Source organism: Leptidea sinapis, chromosome 27 (genome assembly GCF_905404315.1).
Source record: "Leptidea sinapis chromosome 27, ilLepSina1.1, whole genome shotgun sequence".
In the NCBI taxonomy this organism is placed as follows: domain Eukaryota; kingdom Metazoa; phylum Arthropoda; class Insecta; order Lepidoptera; family Pieridae; genus Leptidea; species Leptidea sinapis.
The window spans coordinates 5,429,607-5,452,382 of record NC_066291.1 but is presented as its reverse complement, the minus strand read 5'-3'; the positions used below and the strand labels follow the sequence as shown (position 1 = coordinate 5,452,382).

The 22,776-nt window shown below is 35.7% G+C and overlaps 2 protein-coding genes across 3 annotated transcripts in view; one reads left to right on the top strand and one right to left on the bottom strand.

Annotated features, from left to right (window-relative positions):
- Window positions 1-22,776, top strand: part of LOC126972763 (uncharacterized) — a 77,611-nt gene that overhangs the window by 33,647 nt on the left and 21,188 nt on the right. The window lies entirely within an intron of this gene.
- Window positions 1-22,776, bottom strand: part of LOC126972878 (transforming growth factor beta-1-induced transcript 1 protein) — a 33,679-nt gene that overhangs the window by 6,962 nt on the left and 3,941 nt on the right. The window contains exons 2-3 of the mRNA XM_050819987.1: window positions 9,071-9,130; window positions 3,647-3,820 (exon numbers count right to left, since the gene is read on the bottom strand). Of these exons, the coding sequence (XP_050675944.1) occupies window positions 3,647-3,820; window positions 9,071-9,130 (234 nt within the window). The remainder of the gene's footprint in view (window positions 1-3,646; window positions 3,821-9,070; window positions 9,131-22,776) is intronic.

Genomic DNA, 22,776 nt, shown 5'->3' with positions numbered 1-22,776 from the left:
TGTGTGTCATTTGAGAGGGATTTGCCATTATCGCAACGCTTGGCAGGCGGGTTGGCGATCGCAGTAGATGTTAATATTCTCTCAAAAGGAAGCTGCCCAGCCTTCATTCTTTGTATCCCTTTGTCGCCGTCTTTAGACCCACGGGAGGAGATGGGGTGGTGCTATTCTAGTGCGACACAACACACAACGGTATGCAGATGTGGAAGCTTACTATGGGCCTGATGAAAGCTCGTGATCGCTCAGAGGGCAATGGAGAGGTATGCTCGGAGTTTCCCTGCGAGATCGAATCAGAAATGATCAAGATCCGTAGGAGAACAAAAGTCACTGACATAGCTCAAAATATTGCGAAACTGAAAGAGCAGTAAGGCAGGGCACATAGTTCGACGGATAGATGGCCATTGGGGCTGTAAAGTCCTCGAAATGGCGACCTCATACCGGAAGACGCAGTGTTGGTGTCGCCCTCGCACGATGGACCAACGATCTGGTCAAGATCGCCGGAACACGTTGGATGAGGGCAGCACAGGACCGATCGTTGTGGAGATCTTTTGAGGAGGCCTTTGTCCAGCAGTGGGCGTCTTCCGGCTGATGATGATGATCGGGATTCGAACCCGGCACATCTAGCACTGTAGGCAGGGTCACGTAAACTATATCAGTCGTCAATTCTAATGAATGTAGTCCCCATCTACACTCGGTACAACTCACACATGGGTGTTAACCATTTGTTTGTTGTGTCACTGTATATAAGTAGATGACGTATAAGGTGAACCTCGTCTAACATCAATTAACCTGTCTCCGGCTTCCTACATTATAATTTTTGATAGTCACAATATGACTCATAAGCTTATTCTCATAATAACTTTTTATGAACTCAACCATGTGGAATTGGTTGCTAAACTACTCTATTAATACGTAATTATTTATCTTTCTTGGAATCTTTTTTGTATTATTAGTATATGTATATATAATATAATATTCTGTGAACTGCATTAAGATTTTCACACAAAAATAGAAAAAAGAAACAATAAATTTTGGAACTTCCCGACATTTAGAACTGAAACTCAAAATTTTTTTTTCATCAAATCACACGTGTATTTATGGATAGGTCTTCAAAAATAATATTGAGGTTTCTATTGTTATAATATATTTTTTTTTGTAAACTGAATAGTTTAGCGAGAGACACTTCTAAAGTGGTACAATGTGTGTGTCTCCCCTGTAACTTCTAAAATAAAAGAATGCTTAAACGAAAATGTATGATGAAAATGTATGTATGATAAAATATATGATGCACATTACCATACGAACTTCCACCGAAAATGGTTTGAACGAGATCTCTAGTAAGTAGTTTTTTTTAATACGTCATTAATCGTAAACCTACAAGAAGTTTTATAAAATGTTACTTGCTGCTACGGAACCCTTTATTGGCGAGTCCGATATGTTTGTGTATTCGACGCTTTATAAGGCTTACAATACTCTTGTGATTCCTTTGTCACATACGAGTAGATGCCTACTACTCGGTTAAGTCGAAATAGTAAGTCTTTTACTGGGTGAAGTATATGTTTTTACAAAATTATCCCAGAATATGTACAAAACAAATGTGTTGCGAAATTTCAAAGAATTATTAAAAAACTTTGTGTGAGAAAGGTTATTATAACATAAATGATTTTCTTGATGATGACTACGGAATGGGAATGAAGGGACACCCTCAGTCTTTTTAAATATAAATGTTTATTGTACGATACTACATTGTGATTCATAGTTTTATACAAAAAAAGCACGTTGAGTTTCTTGGGCCCGTTCTTCTGAGGTTTAAGGCAGTCTATTTTGATTGAGTGGTAGTTTTTCACGTTCAATTTGATTTTGAATTTGATTCAAAGTGATTTTGAATCCTATTTTGCATTTGAAGTAAGCTCGTTTTTCCTTTTTCGTAATAAAACTGAATTATTTTGCACACAAAATTTATTCATTCCGATAATGTCATATTGCTTAGCATTTCCGTTTGATAACAATGATTCATTATAGGTACCGTCGAAGTATCACCTGACGTGCCGCGTTTCTATTTAATAATAATTCCCGGAATAACTCCACAATCAGCATTATTTTATAATATGTTTATGATTATATTTAATGAAAGATTCATAAGAAAAACTTTCGCAATTCTGTAGCTGTAGTCGGTGTAAATGTTGGCTATAATTATCATTTAAATAAAATACATTTTAAAGGATTAAAACGCAATGTAATTGTAAATTTGTTTTAACATTAACTTTTTGCTTAAATGTAAAATTTTTATTATTATTTTGTCCAACCCGACGTTACGTGACCTTTTCAGAGTACGTTTTCAGGGGGACCGAAAAGGCACCTGCTTGAACCCTGTAAAAGTATTTTTTATAAATGTGTTTATACTCGTCAATCAAAGAAAATACTTAATTTCTTTACCTTACCATCGTTCTATCTTTTTACCTATTTTCTCCGTTTGATTTTTGGTATTAAATACTAAATAGTCAAACGACTTAGCTAAATGTAAATTTATAATATGTTTCTAATTTTTAACGATAAGGTAGCGAAAAAGTAGTACATCTATGTATTTAAATATAAAATAGATTCATAAGAGTTAACGATAGTGTTTAAACGTTATAATGAATAAATATTTCAATCAAATCATTAATTTTGTATGTACTTTTAAACACGTGGTCGATAGTTTAGGACAATAGTTATAAATTATTATTTAATTGGTTTGATGACTCCGCGTGTAGTATTGGTGTAGGTGGTTGATATCTGACAGAACATGTGACAGGTTACGTCACCTTATACTACATAGAGTAGTTCCGAGGAAAACTCACCAGTTAGTCACACCTCGTTAAAATACCATTACCGTATTTGACGCGGATTCTGGGCGGTGTGGGAATTAATGAAATTGGTCGTGTTGGATGTTATATTAATTGAACTGTGCATTTTTACTATCGGAATTATAAACTTGTCCGATAGAAATTGAAGAAGTGAAAATGACGTGATATGCTCGGACTTGGTACGGCCATACGTTCGGACGGTTTGGTTGGCGCCTCCTACCAATTGGTTCGGTGAATACTGTGTCCGGACTTTAATAATAATCATCACCAAGAAACACAAAATAATACTTCCCCAAGACACGCTGCATCCTATGGTAGTATCATATTCTGATCGGTTCAGTAGTTTTCGCAGTATAGCCGGATAAAAAAACCGGTTCTCCATTTATTAGTATATGAATTATCTAAAAAAGGCGGAGAATGGGAGAGGCTCCTTTGCACAGGATGTCGGCTAGATTATGGGTACCACAATGGCGCCTATTTCTGTCATGAAGCAGGAATGTGTTAGATTACTGTGTTTCGGCCTAAAGGTAGCCGTGGCTAGTGAAATTACTGGGAAAATGAGATTTGAAAACTTATGTCTCAATGTGACGAGCGCAGTTGTAGTGCCGCTCAGAATTCTTGGGTTTTTTCAATAATCCTGAGCGGCACTGCATTGTAATGGGCAGGGCGTACCAATTGCCAATAGCTGAACGTCCTGCTCGTCTCGTCCCTTATTTTCATAAAAAAAGAGAAGAATCATAGAGTATGCAGCTTGGAGACGGCTACATGAGAAGTTGGAAGGCAGCATTAACTGCATAACTTACATCAGTGATAGGATCTCCGCAGCCGTGGCAGCGTGGGCTGAGGAATTTGGTGTAGCAGGGCACGCAGTGGACGGCACCGTCGTGCTGGTGGAACTTAGCGCCCTCTATCGGCTTGTGGCAGCTCTTGCACGTGAAGTGCTCCGGGTGCCATTTCTTGTCCAGCGCGGTCACGATCTGCGGATAGCAATCACATATTAGAATACAAAGAAAGAAAACACTTTATTAGTATCAAAAAACAGACAAATCGCCTAAAACTCGAGAGCGGCTGGACCGATTTGGCTAATTTTAGTCTTGAATTATTTGTGGAAGTCCAGAGAAGGTTTAAACGGTTGAATAAATATAAATACTACTCGGAATTAAATAAAAACAACAATTTTGATTTCCTTTAATGTGTCCCCCGTGCGTCGTTCAGAAATCAAATAAAAATAATAGTTTAAAATGAATAACTAATTAGAATTTTTATATCTTTCTTACTTGCTTAGGAGGTAAAAATTAAAATTCCTTAAAACGGTAATAACACTTAAAAAATATTCTTTTTGTTTGTTTTAAGTTTATTAAATACAAAAATTTTGGTCTTTTATTGAGGCATTGAGGCAGTACGAAGTCTTCCGTGTCAGCTAGTTTATTATAATAATTAAAATCTTAAAATACTAATTTAAGAAAGGTAACCATTTTTTTATTACAATATAAAAAAAAAAACTGTGCGGTGCGTTTTTGTATTGTGATCAGAAGTCATCAACCCAACACTGGTTTTCAGCAGCCCCTCGTGACACTTGGAGTTGACAGTTGCTGTAGTCTTCCCATTGTAGATCATACAGAATTGTGTTAATTTATAAGATACATTACATATCAAGGATAATTATTATGTAATGAATCTAAAATAGTTTTTATTTATATCTTATATATAAAATTCTCATGTCGCGGTGTTTCTAGTTAAACTCCTTCGAAACGGATTGACCGATTCTCATGAAATTTTGAGTGCATATTGGGTAGGTCTGAGAATCGGACAACATCTATTTTTTATCCCCCGAAATGTTAAGGGTGGTCCACGCCAACTTTTTTTTTTATTTTTTTTTAATTTGTTTGATATGATCATTAAAAAATACATACAAATTCAAATTTTCACCCATCTACGATCAACAGTTACTTTAGTATCGCGATTTTAATATCGGCAATACAACGTTTGCTGGGTCAGCTAGTCTTATATATAAAATTCTCGCGTCCCGGTGTTTGTTACCAAACTCCTCCGAAACGGCTAAACCAATTTTAAAAAGTTTGAAAATTTGTGTGTATATCGGGTAGGTCTGAGAATCGGCCAATATGTATATTTTATACGCTTAAATATATTTTTTTATTTTTTTTTTGACATTTTTTTAGATTCAGCATAAAAAATACGTACAAATTAAAATTTTCACCCGTCTACGATCAACACCTAGGTATTTTTGTATCGCGATTTTAATATTATTCTGTTCCATCCACAGATACGCGATAGAGTTGCAAGATGACAATCGAATATACAAATTATTGTAGTACGATAAATTTAATGTACGATATATTTGGTAGATCTGAGAATCGGTCGACATGATTTTTTTATACTTATCCAAAAAAAATTAATTATTGTTTTTTTTTTTTTCCTTTATATGGCCATACATCGTTTGCTGGGTCAGCTAGTTTTAATCTAACATTTTGAATATTTTTCAATTGTCTAATTGGTATTGCTATTACTGGATCTCTAATAGTTATTAGTGGAAGTATATGTTGTGTGTGTTTCATCTAATTGATATCAGACTGGTTTAATACCACAAAGTGATGATATTTTAAAGAAAGAGTTATTTTCCTAAACAAGTAATATAACGGACCAAAACAACTCTTTTACCCAACCCTGCTACGATTAAATATCTTTGTATGTACTCGTACCGTTTATTTAGAATGTTGTAACCACAGTTTGTGGCAAGGGTACCTATTATACTTCGTTAATATATATAATATGATACTGTGTCATTTGATCTTTTTTACCGTAAGAATGTTTTTTTTTAATGAAAATAAGGGACGAGACGAGCAGGACGTTCAGTTGATGGTAACTGATACGCCTCGACCATGCCTTGCCAAAAACACAAAAATTCTGAGCGGCACTACAAATGCGCTCGTTATCTTGAGACAAGATGTTAAGTCTCCTTTGCCCAGTAATTTAATTAGCTACGGCGCCCCTCAAACCGAAACACAATAATGTTTACACATTACTGCTTCACGGCAGAAATAGGCGCCGTTGTGTTACCCATAATCTAGCTGGCATCCTGTGCAAAGTTAAAAATGATGATAGGTTCAAAATCCAAACGTAATGTTATTGTTTCTCTTTAGTTGTGGTCAGACTATAGTTTTATCGCTTATAAAATGAGTCTTAATTATCGCGTCAAACAGAAGCTGTAGTTTGGAAGGAAATGTGTAATAGGTACAAAGTTTATAGTCAATAGGATTGTTTTATTGCAACAAAGTAATCGTTGGTATTGTAATGTTATGAAGTGGCAGTAAACAATTTGCGCGCGGCACAAATAACATTATCAGTGATATCATCGTCCACTTTGCGGTCGGCAAGAACACGGACTACGGTACGCAACAAAGGTTTGTTTACATCAATGTCGAATTGATCAATACATAGTATTAGTTTCAATTCATTTACTAGAAGAAATTCTCAATTTCGCTTAATCTCTTTATTTGCCGAATCTCGCGGATGTAAAAGTTCGAAGTTAAATTATAACTGATATCTGCAGAGTGGTAAACATTAACTTTAAAATACTCAAAAATTAATTAGCGAGCTTGCATTATTGAAGCCAAGTCAATGGCACATGATATCTGGTAAAGTGCTGAAAATATATTAAGTAGTACAAGATGCCACTGCTGGATTCTGCAGGTATCTGTTTTATTAATATAAAACTAATTAAATTAACGTTGAGGGAGTTTGCATAAGCGATAGATTGTCTACAAAAATTATCCGTAATTACCTGCAATTAAATTAAATAGAATTAATTTGCTCATATAAATTGCAACTATTTTTTTTTGGTCAATTTTACGTCATTAAGGTATTGATGCAAAGAATGGTAAAAAATGGTTGCTAGATCTCAGTCAGCGGAAGTTCGGGTTGCCAGGTGTAAACAGTGTTTTTAAATACAACCTAACGCTGATACACATTGCATACTCCCTCAACGTTCATTTCAAATTAGTTTTAATAAAAACAGATAACTGCAGAATCAAGCAGCGGGATCTTAGGCTTAGACTTACGGACGGACCAAAGAATTAAAATATACTAGCACATAAACGACATTGACCAGTTACCAATTTTAATTTGTCAATGTGTACGTTAGCTAATGGTTAACTGTCTTCTTCTCAATCGGTCACTCTTGTCAGAGTGGTCGTGGTTGCCAAGATGACGCAACATTATTCGCCGTTGGCCTTCCCAATCATGGGTCGCACTGCCTCCCTCGCGATGCTCCTCCACTTTTGACGGTTTGCAGCATTGCGGGAGCACTCCACAACAGTAGTCTGGGTCACTGTTTTGATAAGGTCCGTCCATCGCGTGGGTGAGCGTCTCTCTTTGTGGTTTTGGTGATCCTTCTGTTAACTGTCTACGACTTGTCAATGAAAATCGGTTACAGTAACAATATATTTGCTTTTCTTTCTTTTCAGTTAGAGATGTACTTCTTTTTTGCACGTTTTGTTTGTCTATACTCTAGCGAAAGTCTATGAAATGAACTTACGAATGATAGGTACAAATCATATTCACACATTAAAACACGGTAGTCTTATAACGCCTCGTCATATTACGTGTTATCGTGCTCCCGTGTAAGAAGGGCAATGGGCTATATATCACGGGGGTTTCCTACATACATATTCTGTGCTGTGAAATTTATAATGATTTGTACAGTTTATAATTAGCTTCGCGTGCCTATGCATCTGTATTAAAAACCTTAATAAACTAGTAAAACAAGGCAAACAATTGGAAATACTTGTTATGAATTGTGATTCATTATTATTATGAATTATGTGGTCGAAAAACACGTTATATGGGAATACCCTTAGAACGCGGAAACACCCTACCGCGTTATAGTTTAATTACCTGCATTTTAAACGACAAAAAATTTAAACATTACCAAAATGATATCTTCCGAATAATTATTGTATCAGTATTAGATATTTTGCTTTTTATGAAGATATGTGCACTTTGATGGACATAATCGTTATTAGACAATGCTGAGTTTTTTCTTGTAAGTGTATAGTACTAAACATCACCATGGCAATCCAATAGAACCATTTCCGACGTGAAACTTTTACTTGTGTTGTCGTGTGTACAGATTATGTCGACATTAAAATTATATTATATATTAAAGGCATTGATAAGATGAGCTAGTTCCGATAACAGCTGTTGTTATTATTATGTTGTGGAATTTTCTGTATTATTGATTACCGTGGATTAAAGAGTTTATTATCATTGTATTGCTTGTCATTAATACGTCTGTGACCTTAAGTAATATGTTTAGTAATTAGATTAAATTGGTCAATCAATATCTTAGATTGGTTTTAAGTTCTTTATCTACACCCATGCTTTAAATCCTCTATTAAAGATTCTAAAACAGTTAGCTTATTGCCAACTGTATTAAAACTTCTAATGTTCTAATAACCATTACATCATCCAAACGAGTGTTGTAATGAAATTCAGTACAACATTACAACACTCGTTTGGATAATGTAATGGTTACTAGGACTGGCTTTTTTAATGTTATTACACAACAGTTGCTGTTGCATAACTATTATCACAAGCAAGCGTCAAGAGGACCGATGACAATACATTGATTTGATAAAATTATTCCATTTTTAATTTGCAAAATAAGATTTTTGTTATTTTTAGTTTTTTGAAAACTTTTTTTTTAAATAAGTATAAATAATACAGAACTAATAAAAATAAATAAACAACGAAGCATTGAACTGTACCTAAACAGTTAGTCGAATTATGATGAGTGAGTGATTAGTTAGTTCTTAGTTATTAGTTTCTTTTTAGGCTTCCGTAGCCAAATGACACAAACGTAACCCTTATAGATTTGTCATGTGTCTGTTCGTCCGTATGTAACAGACACTTTTTTCCGAAACTATAAGAACTATACTGTTGAAACTTGGAAATTAGATGTATTCTTCATTAAGATTTTCACAAAAAAATAGAAAAAAAAAACAACAAATTTTGGGTGTTTCCCATACTTAGGACGGAAATTCAAAAATTACTCAACTTCATCAAACCAAACAAAATTGATATTGTGGATTCTAATTTTTTGGGTATCATTTTTTTTTCTAAACTGAATAGTTGCGCGAGAGACACTTCCAAACTGGTAAAATGTGTCCCCCCCAATTTTGTCTTAAAAAAAACTATTTTGGACTTACCCTGCCGTGAATAGCACCGTTACAGCTGTTGCATATCACTGGTCCAGCGTCTTTCGTAGCCTGAAACAAATGCATCATCATTATATGATTTAGTTGGAATTTTAATTGTTTAGATTTGAATGAGCGACATCTCAAGTCAAGTTCCTAATATGTAACGTTGATAGTGTTTGAACTGACTTTTCGTGGTAAAGGTTACTATAAAATAAATGACTTTCTTAATGATAACACAGATTAGGAATGGAGTGACCACCCTCAGTTTATTAATTAAAAAAAAAATATTGTACGATATTACATTGTACCTAACGATATTTTATGAGAAAAAAATAACGAAATATTGGTATAAGTAAAAGTATAAGGTAAATTTTAACTCTCAAATAATTGATTTCATAGCCTAATTTGAATAAAAAATATATGAAACAGTAGCGTACTATCATATTGCTACACTTTGCACCCGGTACAAATAGTACTAGAAGAGCTTAAGGGCCGGCAATGTTCCTGTGATTCCTCTGGTGTTGCAAGAGAATGTAGGCGGCGGTGATCACCTAACACCAGGTGATGTAACGGTAACAAGCGTACGTTACAGGTGTGTGTAACGTACGCTTGTTTGTCCTCCTTTTCCATAAATAAAAAGAGGCCGCTGAGCCGTTGTTTCGACTCGAACTCAAGAACTGTCGCGATTTGAGGTCGAGTTTGTGTAACTTTACACAACGGCGTTTCAGTACGGTTAGTTAATAATTATCTGATTTAAATAAAATTAAGACAATCAACACTTTTACAACCCAGGTGTAAATTTGTGAAATAATGCAAAAATACGTGTTGGCAAAACTGTATCTGGATTTGTAGGTGAGACAAATCGCCTCGACCTCGAAAATGGCATTTAGACATTTATAACTATAACGAAGAGCGTTATATTGCTCGCCCTAAAATAACAAAACAATCAAAGCATCGCCTGGCCTTGTATCAGAGCAACTATTTGATAGAAGGTAGAATCAAATCGGACAGTGACTAATAAAACCTGTTTGACATGGCTAAGCAGTACCAAATCTCATTTTTTAATGAGACTAAGGTTCAGACGAGTCATACATATTATATAGAATAATGTGAAGTTGAGAAGTTGTTGAGAAGATTGGGCGCAAGAAACTCAGCCGGATTTTTCGGCCTTTTTTTATTAATTTCGTTAAATGTAACATCGTAATGTATGTAACATCGTACATTAAATTGATTATTAAATAGCCTGAGGGTGGTTGCCCAATTCTAATTTAATCACTACATATTACAAAACAAAGTCCTCCACCGCGTCTGTCTGTCTGTTCGCGATAAACTCAAAAATTAGTACACCGATTTTCCTGCTGTTTTCGCCAATTTTCTCTAGAAAGGTTTCACTAAAGTTATTGTTAATTTTTTGTATACATTAACGATGTTTGTTGGAGGTGTCGGAAAAAAGTAAGCTGTCTGGGAGCTTTAAGTTAAAACGCTGTATAAACCCTATGAGTTATAACAAAATAATGTATGGTGGAATTGTGTACCTTATGTAGGACTATAGAAAAGTCCGCGATGGCATATGTCTATCTCTTAAAGATAACATACTATATTCTAATACTTTAAAAATGGCAATTATAAAGCGGTAATTTAAAAGCTGTTTCAGTCAGCGGCTGTCGTTCTATCATGGCGACTGTTACTAAAACAACCATCGCAATGTGTGCATAAAAGGACGGTCAAAGATGAATTTTTAGGCTTTTCTGTGGTAAATTATGTGTGTTTTATACACATAAACCTCTTTAATCATCCTATTGTTGATAACTACATTAAAATCCGTTAAATAGTTTAAAAGATCTAAGTAAACAGACGAAAGCTGTTTTATTTTATACTATTACTAAAATCTTTATTTTTGAAAACCACAAACTTACGACTGATTGGGAAACTTGCCCTCAATTTTTTTATTACCAACATTGCTTAGTAAAACTACGATCAATAAAATATATAAAACGAAATCGATGTCATGATAAGATAATCCTAAAGTACATGATAACTGCGAGTCAGTTTTTGGATATTATACGTTATCAGTGTTTGTTTAATTGTTGTTCTGTTTGTCTTGGTATTGTTAAATGTTTCACACAACTGAAATTTCAAAATTGAATTTAGAGTATGGTGACTTTGTGAGTGGGATGTCCCGCCATAAATCTGGGGTAAGGTAGGCATAGTTCTTTGCTATTGCAGCATATGTTGCCTTAGCAAAGACCTATATGGAAGTAGATCCACGAGGTGATATTTAGCAGTCCTCAACACCAGCCATTTGAAGTAGTTTCTTGGGGACAGGGGCCGACACAATACCAGTAGTACGTAGGGCTATGAGCAGAATAAGAGTCCAGTACAATGATGCGTTCCGGGCTCTTATGCGGCTCCCGCGGTGCTGCAGCGCGTCGGGCATGTTCGCAGACGCTGGGGTCCCCGACTTTTTCGTCATAACTCGGTCTCACGTTGCCTCTTTCTGGCGGAGACTGCAACGTTCCGACAACAAAATACTCGTGGCGGTCTCTGACGACATCAGGAATCCAGTGTTTAAGCGCTGGATCTCTGTTCACATGGACAAGAACAAAAAATTACTGCACAAATTTGTGCAATATTTCTATAGTTTTAGTTAGTCTAATTTTACTTTTAACTTGGCACCCCTTTACAGTGTCCAAAATTTTTTGTAACTATGGGTTTTATTATGCCTGAAATAAATATCTTTTATTTATTTATTTATTAATACCTTGCAAGGCACAGTGTGAGGCTTTCCGATCTTGTCACCCCAGTAACCCCGTCTCACAGGCAGTAGGTACTAATAGCACCACGAATAGCTGTTGCAACTATTATGCTACGTTTGACTCTCGGTCTGTCTCAGACCAATATGTCTAAAAATATATAAATTGAATCATAAAACTTAACCGCACTTTATGTCCTTTCCTGTACCTGACAACGTATATGCAATTTTCAATTTATGAAAGTGTGAAAATCAAACAAACTAATTTAGATATTTGTAATGCTACAGTTAGGTCTCAATATTTTGAATTTTTGCTCTGTTATCATCTATACGCCTAGGCCAATATAACGACAACCAGCCTAGGCTCTTTAACATAAAAAAGTCCTATATCTATGTAAATTAAAAATCTATGTTTGTATGTTTATTCCCTATGCGATCCGAATCTGTTTCTAGATTTCTAGCCCAAAAATCTATATTACCTGAATACCAAAGATATCCGTTTCGATTCGCGAAAAAATTTCGTAATTAAATAAGACCTCAAAAAGTAGGTGTCTCCTTAAAATCTTTTACGATGCGGTATAATAAAGATTTGTCATCAACATAAACAGAAAAATTTAGGACGCAACATGTCGTAAAAATCATTGCGATCTAATTTTAGATGCTGTTTTTGGCAAATTACATTGTTTACGATGTCATTATGTTAGTTTTAGATGGACCTGCTTGTATTATTTAGTTGATTATATCTATACATATTATAATCTATTATATTTACTACCTAAACCAGGCCACACTTTGTTATGGCTCAATGTTTTAGAAAAGTAAAAAGTTAATACAAAAGCAGGTAAATCTATTAAAAATGGCTAAGATTCTATGATTCCATTGACTATCAAAACATCTACGAAAAAATTGCACATCAAATAGCAATACGCTATATATATATGTGTGCTGTGTATAAAAAAGTCGTTCATTAACAAAACGATTCACGATTTTACTTTAAATTCTTTAATTAAAATTAGTCCTGCAAATAGTTTTCGTATAAACAGTTCCTTATCTTAAAAACATTCATACTAAGTGTTCTACTAAAGCAGCTTCTGGTTGTCACTGTAAATTACTGAGTTTTAATCTATTTGTCAATGTTTACATAATCCTCTGTGCAAGCAGTTACTCCAACGGCCATGACAGTGCGGGAAGATGCATCAATTGTGCAAACCGGCTCATTAATTCGTCGTTCCTCGTCCCGACCTTCCAAAAGACCCCGTTTACAGAAATAGGTAAGCGTGGGACGTTATTGTGATCATTGTACATGTTTATGCCATCTCTTGTGTCCCCGCTGGAATTATTTTGTGTCCCGAATACAGATATAAAATACATAACGTTGGACTAAAATAAAATCTAGACTTTTATCGGTAGTGTGCAATTTTTTTTTTACTATTTTTATGGATCAAGATTTACAACGCTTTCGGTTTTTTTCTTTATGAAAATAATGGACGATACGCGCAGGACGTTCAGCTAATGATAATTGATAGGTCGTGACAATGATGGCAGTACCTTGAGACGTAAAATGTTAAGTCTCATTTGCCCAGTAATTTCACTAGCTACGGCGCCCCTCAGACCGAAACGCAGTAATGTTTACAAATTACTGATTCACGGCAGATATAGGTGCCGTTGTGGTACCCATAATCTAGCCGGTATCCTGTGCAGAGGAGTCTCCCACTGGTGAAAGTAATCGGTTTAAACTCAGTTTATGCCTCATGATTTAACAAATGAATAATATGCTCATTATGTTTTGGCATACTGCCCAAGTCAATCTGTAAAAGGTTGACTTCTACATCAAATTGATTTAATGCTTGATAATTAAAATCCCTTAGTTCTTAGAGAGTTCTTTTGTAGAAGTAGGTTGCCAGTTTATTAGAGGAAAAAATAAAGAGTGCAGATTCAAATAAAAAAGTTATAATTATTTAAAATTAAAAACTTTCTGTGACTGATTGTGGTTGTGTTGAGAAACGCCTGAGTATTATAAGTCTTGAACACCATATATAGGTTAGTAAATAGAAAGTTTTTTTTTATTTATGAAAGAAAAAGATATTTTAACACACAGTGAAGTTAAGTATTACACATAGATTAACGGTCGTTTTCAATAACCTAGCTAGCTATCCTTAGTTTAACTTACTAGAGGTAGACAAATCTATCCTTTTACGCTTACTTACATCTGAATCACCTATTGACAGATAGCATTGGACTATAACTTTATTGGACATAACTATGAATAGATAAGATATTGTAATTAAACTGTGACAGCAATGGTATCAGGAGATAGTGTATCGTATATTCTAAACAAGCAGGTCGAAATTCGCATAAACATACATTTCCTAAGTAAATGTTATCATTTTATTAGACATTGACAGGCAACCAATTGTCATACAATCTTTTTCATGCAAATATAAACCTTACGGTTTTCATGATTTTAAAAGAGTTATCAGCAAAGTAGGTCTCATGAATCAATTTTGTCCAACTTGTGGCCAAGTGCAAAGTGTAAGTCCTTGTATAGAAAACACTGACAAAACTTCCACAAGTACACTCAGTAAAATGTTTCACTCTCGTGGCCTTAGTCATAGTCAAAGTCAAATAAACTTTGTCGCTTTTGAATCGTCATTACAAATATTTCTTTATAATTACTGAATTTACCATATGTTCGTAAAAAGTTGAGCTCGTGAGAAGAACATTAAAGAACCTCAACAGCCACTCATTTCCATTAAATAGACTATTTTACAATGGCTGCAATATACATAACAAATTTGTTTGTAAGGTGCTGCATCTAATATATGAGTCGTGTTTAAAAAATATAAATTATTTCATGAAAAGTAATAAAGAATTAAATTTATAAATATAAATTATCGTATATTAGATGCATCAATCTTCAGAGCTTGATCTCATTGTTTGTGTAAGGATGCTTCATCTCAAGAGTAAATCATGGAATAGATTATAATCTCTTTGTACTGTCGCATAGTTTAAAACTGTTTTGTATAAATCCGAAGGACGGTCAATAATCTCGTAATAAATGGCAATGACAAACGAGGCGAGGAACTTTGGCGGAGGTACAAGCTGTGAGGGAATGAGTAACAATGCCCTGAGTTCCGCCGTGAGGTGACGTGTCGAGTGCCGTGTGAAACGACTGGGTATTAATACGTCCAGCCGCTACCGAACTATGTACGTGGAAAATAGATTTTTACATTATAAACGACTTGTCTCACGTGGGCGGCGCGTTGGAGATTCGCACATCGACCGCGTCGATTAATTTTTATAAGTTTTGTATTAACCAACTAACTGTACGTGATTTAGCCTTCGACCGAAGACAGCAGCTTGCAATGTACGCTTCCTCGCTTTGATCAACTTTTCCTGCTCAATCGAGACTAACTTAAAATATCAGACTTGATTCTTTGGCGTTGCGTAGAGATGTGGGTTTTCTCTGCATCTTCTACCTACCGCATTTAAAACAGAGAGTGCTAAATTTTACCAGTGGGAGGCTCCTTTGTACAGGATGCCGACTAAATTATGGATACCGCAATGGGGCCTATTTCTGCCGTGAAGCAGTAATGTGTAAGCATTATTGTGCTTAGTTCTGAAGGCCGCTGTAGCTAGTGAAATTACTGGGCAAATGGGACTTAACATCTTATGTCTCAAGGTGACGAGCGCAATTATAGTGCCTCTCAGAATCCAGAGCGGCATTGCATTGTAATGGGCAAGGGGTATCAATTACCATCAGCTGAACGTCCTGCTCGTCTCGTTACTTATTTTCATTAAAAAAAAAAGAGGAGTGGTTCGAGCGGTGACCCCTGGTGGTGTGGATGTCCATGGGCGGTTACCATGTTTCACCATGAGAGCCTCTTGCCCGTTTGCCCCTTTATATATAAAAAAAAACTACAAGCAAATATCGAACTACCTATTGATAAGTCTTAAATATAAATCTCAGTCTTTTTTCATATTAGTGGGAAAAGACAAGTTCAAGGCCTGGTTTCCGAATGTGAAGAACATTTAGAATATGTACAGGTATTTCAGCTTCCATTGCGGCGACTGCTGCTGGACGAGTAATACTATGTCTTCAATATCGTCGAAAATATGTTCATCAAACATAAAATTATTGTGTGAAATGAAAATATCGTCACAATATTTTGTGAGCCAAGTTAGAAATCGGTACCTCGTCAATCTGCAATAAGATCAAACGACATAATCTTTAGATCCTTTATGCCTAAAAAGATATTAACCGAGTGTATTAATGCATTCTATTTCTTTTCTATATATTTTTGCAAATACATATAAAGGAAAGCCATATGGCGTATGTCTCAGATTTGCAGATCACAGGCTTTTTGCGGTGGAACTCACCGACATTTATCGAAGAGAGTTCTAGTGGGACCAGAAATGGCAAACTAGCGAACATTTCGAATTTGCCAACTAGATTTTTCACTTCACCAACGCTTTCCAATTAAGGTGGAAACAAAGTCACAAAAGGGCACATTGGGCCAACGTTGCTATGAAAATTTGAAAAATCTGAAGTATCACCAGAAAATTCCGAACAGACTCTTGACGATACCGAAGATTTCTTGTCAATGTTTTTATTGTTGTGAAGATCTCTTTTCTAACAATTTAAATCATATTAACATATATCTTTATTTATTAAAATTACATTACTTACTTATTTTAATTTTTACTGTATTATTAATAAACGAAATGTAAAAATGCTCCAAGTTTAAAATTACTCCCTATCATGTAATTCTGTAGTGACAAAGGTAAGATAAAGAAAGTATAAAGTTTTAAACTTGATATAACTTTACTTCGCGTTTATTAAAAACATGTAAAGTTTATGTAATTTACCAATTTTAGGTTGTGCATTTCAGCCTCGTACAAAATCTGAAAACTTCTATCAGGAACCTATACTGGAGTGAGATAACAGTGACAATAGACATTGTGTAATCACAGAATGCGGTTTGAGAATGTAGCGTTTATATTTAGGTACCTGAAGGTGCTGTAAAATGAGATAATATCATAACATAGCTTCCCTAACAATTAAGTTCTTAATATTATACTACTATAATGTATGTAATCCATATTTTATATAAAAAAAAAGCCCGCTGAGTTTCTTGCGCCCATTCTTCTCGGGTCTGAGGCAGTCTCTTTTGAATGGGTGGTAGATTTTGACGTTCAATAAGTGATTATAAATCCTATTTTGAATAAAAATATTTGAATTTGAATTTGAATATAGTACTAGAATAGTTACTCAATAGGAATCACTCAATTTAATAGAAATAAGATCCACTCCGCAGCGAAAAAGTACCTAAATTAGGCCTCTACGAAACGTCGCAGTAGAGTCCATTATGTATCCAATTAAAATTATTAAATTAATCAAGACGAAAACTATATGTTTATAGTAAGTAGGTTTGGTAATTTATAGCATTTTTATTTTTTATATGAAAATATGGGACGAAACGAGCACGACGTTCAGCCGATGGTAATTGATACGCCCTACACGTTACAGAAACCCAAAAATTCTGAGCGGCACTACAATTTCGCTCCTCACCTTGAAACATAAGATGTTAAGTCTCATTTGCCCAGTAATTTCACTAGCTACGGCGCCCTTCAGACCGAAACACAGTAATGTTTACAAATTATTGCTTCACGGCAGAAATCGGTGCCGTTTTGGCACCCATAATCTAGCCGACATCTTTTGCAAAGGAGCCTCCGACTGGTAAAATGTATGATATGAAATTTAATTGCAAAAGTGTTTTAACAATTGAACAATAAACAGAGTGAGTTAACGATGATATGTCGGGCGTGGTGTGATTATTGCTACTGTAAACAGGAACTATTCGTAGAGTATATACATGTATAAATCCAGTGTTATGTCTGTACTCGCTCCGGCTGCGTCGTGTTATACTGTGATGACGTCACACAACAACAAGCGCACGTGACTCTAATTAGAATGTCGTCAAGTGGGGACGATCGATTACGATCGATCCCTGAATTGTCGCCAATTACACGAATGTGACATGTATGAACATATATCTCTATCTATCTATCAAGTGGATGGAAATATATTCATTAACATATATCTGAAAGAAGAATGGGTCACCGTTACACATAATATCTAACGGAACGTGATACGCTTAATCTGAAGGTCTATGTATTTAACGGAACCTTTCAATCTTTCTTTTATTGCTCTGTGCTTCTCCTGGGCATAAAAAGAATAGGGAAGTTACAGACCCAAGGGTGTCTTAAGAGGCGACTAAGGACATTAAGCAGTGGGAGGGTCCTTTGCACGGGACGCCGGTTATATTATGGGTTTACCACAACGGCGCTTTTTTCTGCCGTGAAGCAATAATTTGATTGCATTATTGTGTTTCGGTCTGAAGGGCACCGTAGCTATCGAAACTATTGAGCAAATGAGACTTAACATCTTACGTCTCAAGGTGAAGATTCTAGAATTTTTCGGTTTTAAGGAATCCTGAGCTGCACTGCATTGAAATGCAGGGCGTCATCAAATATTATCTGCAGCTGCTATCAGCTGAACGTCCTGCTCGTCTCGTCCCTTATTATCATAAAAAAATCACAAACTTCAATACGCCCGAGTTTCCTGAATATTTGCTCATGGAACTGCCAGGTGTGAAGCCAGTTTAGGAGACATTTTCATAACTTTGGTCTTTAAATATTTAAGTCTTTTAATTTAATATGTAGTATACTGTATAACCAATATTATACAACGTACAAAAGTATGAACTTAACTTATAACATACTAACATAAACGTTAAGAAAAATATGTAATAATAATTTCAATAATCATGTTTGCTCAATTACCGTACTAAGATACAAACCAATACTTAAATATAAAATAAAATGGAAAATTAATAAAAGGCATTATTAAATATACTTTTTTCCTATGAATGTATTTAGGCATACATATTATTATGTAACGTTTTATAACGTAGGATATTTAAACAAAGGGTGTTTATCATTTATGGCCAGGATGTAGGGTTCCACTAAGGAGCTCTTATTCTAATATTCCGGCTTTATCACCAGAAATGTTCAATGATGCCATTTTCACTAGAACCAATATCATTTCCATTTTCATTAGAATCTTTTAGTTGCGATTTTAGTCGTTTGTCTTTTCACATCGCTGCCCGTGATATACACATCATATAAACAATTTGGTAGCTATTTTGAAGAAGTACCTATACATTGTACTATTGTTCTTCTGAAGAAGTATGTTTTGATGAAGCGGAAATGATTTATCAGTAGTATTTTCTACACACAAATTCTTGCTTTGTTGCTGAATTAAAAACATCGCAACTGATAAAATTTCAAGTGTCACCTGAATTGATCAAATATTACATCATTAGACCTGATAACCGTTTCAAATTGGTTCATAAGACCTCTACCTTTTTTTGAAATCGTTTGAAAACTAATATTTGGAACATTTTTTATAGTTGCTTATTCATTTACTTTGTGTGGATTGACGCATGCTCTTGTATTTAAGTATTAATTTACATTTACTTTTTTGACTTATCTCCTTGTTGATTAAAAAGATTAGCAATGTGTTTCTTGCCACTTCTTCTACTCATTGAAGCTCAACTTTTTCCGAGGTGGCGGTAAATTTAAAAAGAAAATAAATCTTTTGACATTTATTAGTGTAATTTCCTTGACCTACATGAATAAAGTGATGTTGATTTGATTTGAATAGGAATTTGTTTTTTTAAGCACTTTATAAAACTGTAGTTATTACGGCAAGTATTGAATATGACGCCACTGTTCCTCATTTTATTCATAAACATTACATATTTCAACAACCCCATTATTAAATTTATAATTTTCATATAAAAGCATTTAACGAACTTCTTTCGAGCTATTACGAAGACGACGACGATGTAAAAATATCAAAAGCTAAAATTAAAAATGATTGTAAATTTCGTTGTAAACGACTGTAAGCATTCTTGGGTTGATTCGAGTGTTGGTACGTGCGAGGCGAAGCGAAATGAAGATGTATTTATAATTGTGTCATTTTTTGCACGTAGATATGAGTTAATCTTTATTAACCGACTTCAAAAAAGGAGGAGGTTCTCAATTCGTCGGTATGGTCTGTCAATAGAAATAATATAATAATATAATAGTTTAAAAAAACTTAAAAACGCTAAAGAGCACAAAAAATCTTTTGGTTATTTTTTTTTATGGAATAGGAGGACAAACGAGCGTACGGGTCACCTGGTGTTAAGTGATCACCGCCGCCCACATTCTCTTGCACCAGAGGAATCACAAGAGCGTTGCCGGCCTTTAAGGAAGGTGTACGCGCTTTTTTTGAAGGTTCCCATGTCGTATCGTCCCGGAAACATAACTATAACATAACTTGTGGCGTGTCGTGCGAAGGTGGAATTCGGCGGCAGGAATCAGGTTGAACAGCTCTTCGGAACACTCCCCGTGATAAATGCGGTAGAAGACACACAACTCTCTACGCAACGCCAAGTGATCCAGCCGTTCACAGAGCACTGGGTCCCCGACAATTCGAGCTGCTCTGCGTTGCACGCGGTCAAATGGATCGAGCTGATACTGAGGTGCGCCAGACCAGAGATGACAGCAATACTCCATGTGTGGCCGGACCTGCGCTTTGTACAGCGCTAGAATGTGGGCCGGCTTGAAGTATTGCCGTGCTCTATTAATGACGCCCAGTTTATTTGAAGCCAATTTGGCTTTGCCCTCCAGATAGCGACGAAATTGGCAATCGCTCGAGATTTCGAGACCCAGTATTCCGATACTAGGTGAGGCTTTAAGGGAAGTGTTGTCGAAGAGCGATACGACAAATGAATGGGGTTTTTTTTTGTGGTAAACGCGCAAACTTGAGTCTTCTGGGGGTTAAATTGGACAAGGTTCAATTTACCCCATTCCGCGACCTTCTCAAGAGAGGACTCGATAGAAGACACAAGTTTCTCCCGGCACTGGTCGACGATTTCCCGAGAGAGACCTGCATGGCCCGTGTATACGGCATCACCAGTGCTGTCGTCTGCATAGCAATGAATGTTGGAGGTGTCCAATATATCATTGATATGCAGAAGAAACAGCGTAGGAGATAGCACACAGCCTTGGGGCACTCCAGCATTCACGGGCTTCGTGTTCGAGCAATGTCCGTCGACAACGACCTGTATGCTGCACCCAGTGAGGAAGCTGGAGGTCCACTTGCACAAGCTCTCGGGAAGCCCATATGATGGAAGTTTTGAGAGGAGCGCCTTGTGCCATACACGATCAAAGGCCTTCACTATATTCAGGCTAACTGTCAGGCCTTCCCCCTTGCTTTCAATAGCCGCAGCCCATCTATGTGTTAGGTATACCAGAAGATCACCTGCCGACCGACCATAGCGAAACCCGTATTGTCGGTCGTTGATCAACTGGTGACCCTCTAGGTATACCAAGAGCTGACGGCTAATTATGCTCTCCATGATTTTAGAGAGCAGGGAGGTAATAGCGATAGGCCTGTAGTTTACAGGATCCGAACTGTCTCCTTTTTTTTGGATCGGATGGACAAGGGCTGACTTCCATGAGTCAGGGACTCTTTGAACGCCTTTGGAATAAGAGTGCCGGAATAAACGCGTTAGCACCGGCGTCAACTTAGGGGCACACGTTCTAAGCACGATTGGAGAAATGCCATCCGGCCCGCTCGACTTCCTGACGTCCAACGAAAACAGATGGTATTCGAAAATATCTAATAAATAATATAATATAAGTTAAAGATATGGTTTAAATTTAAAACTGACATCAATTCCTTACTTATTATCGACGATAGATGAAAATTATATTGATTAACAAAAATCTTATTTTGTAAATTGAAAAATGGAATAATTTTATCAAATTAATGTATTGTCATCGGTGCTAGATAAATCTACGAAGTTTGAATGAAATCTGGCCCTTTAAAGTGGGTCAAAATTGCGCCCAAATGAGTCGATTACAAACAAACATACATACAGGTGAGGATAGTAAAAATCGTGTAAAAAATGAGGTACCTAAGTATTCGGGAATAATGTAGTCTAAAGCTGTCGGAAATTAATGATTTTATAATAATTATGTAGTAATAAACCGAAAAGGATTAATATCGTATTTGTGTTAACAGCTTTTACATTACTGCTATATAATTGACAATTGTTAAAGTATTAAAATGGATATAGTATTTTAACCTAAAGAGATAAACATATGTCATCGCGATATTTCCTGTAAAACTATATAAGATACACAATTCCACCATGCATAATTACGTTATATCTCAAGTTTGCGCGATTACCAGTAAAAAACCCAATTTGTGGTATCGCCACTCTTCAACAACACTTGCCTCAGCAAGCGTGGCTGACTGTTTATGACTTGTCAATCAAAACCAGTGACAGTTACAATAGATCTCTTTTTTCACTTTCCTTTTCTCTCGCATGCTTTGTTATTCTATACACAGTAGTATATTAGTATGCTAGGCTTGCAAGCTTATGATCTAAGCTTACAAGCCTACAAGTATATACACAAAAAAAAGAATACTGGGAGAGTATCTTGCGCTGCTTCTTCCCTCTCAGAGCGCCGTTTGCTTCGGAAGCGGTAGTAGTATCTAGTATATTAGAACTGACATCAAAAAGAATTCTAAAGGAATCAATTTTGAGAAAATAAATGCTTTTTATGCCTTTTACAATATTGAAACAAGATGCCGACCGAGTCACAATAACGACCCATATACCCGAATGGTTAATGACCCTGACTACTAAGCTAGAGGGGTTTGATTCCCGTTAGGTGCAATCATTTATATGATGAATATGGATGTTTGTTTCCGATTCATGAATGTTTATAAGTATATTGTCAAAATGATTTGAGTTTTCTTTAGTGTTAATTCCGCCAATATTTGTCTTTAAACAATTCGACATGTGTTTCGCCTTTTCACGAGGCATCCTCAGGACGT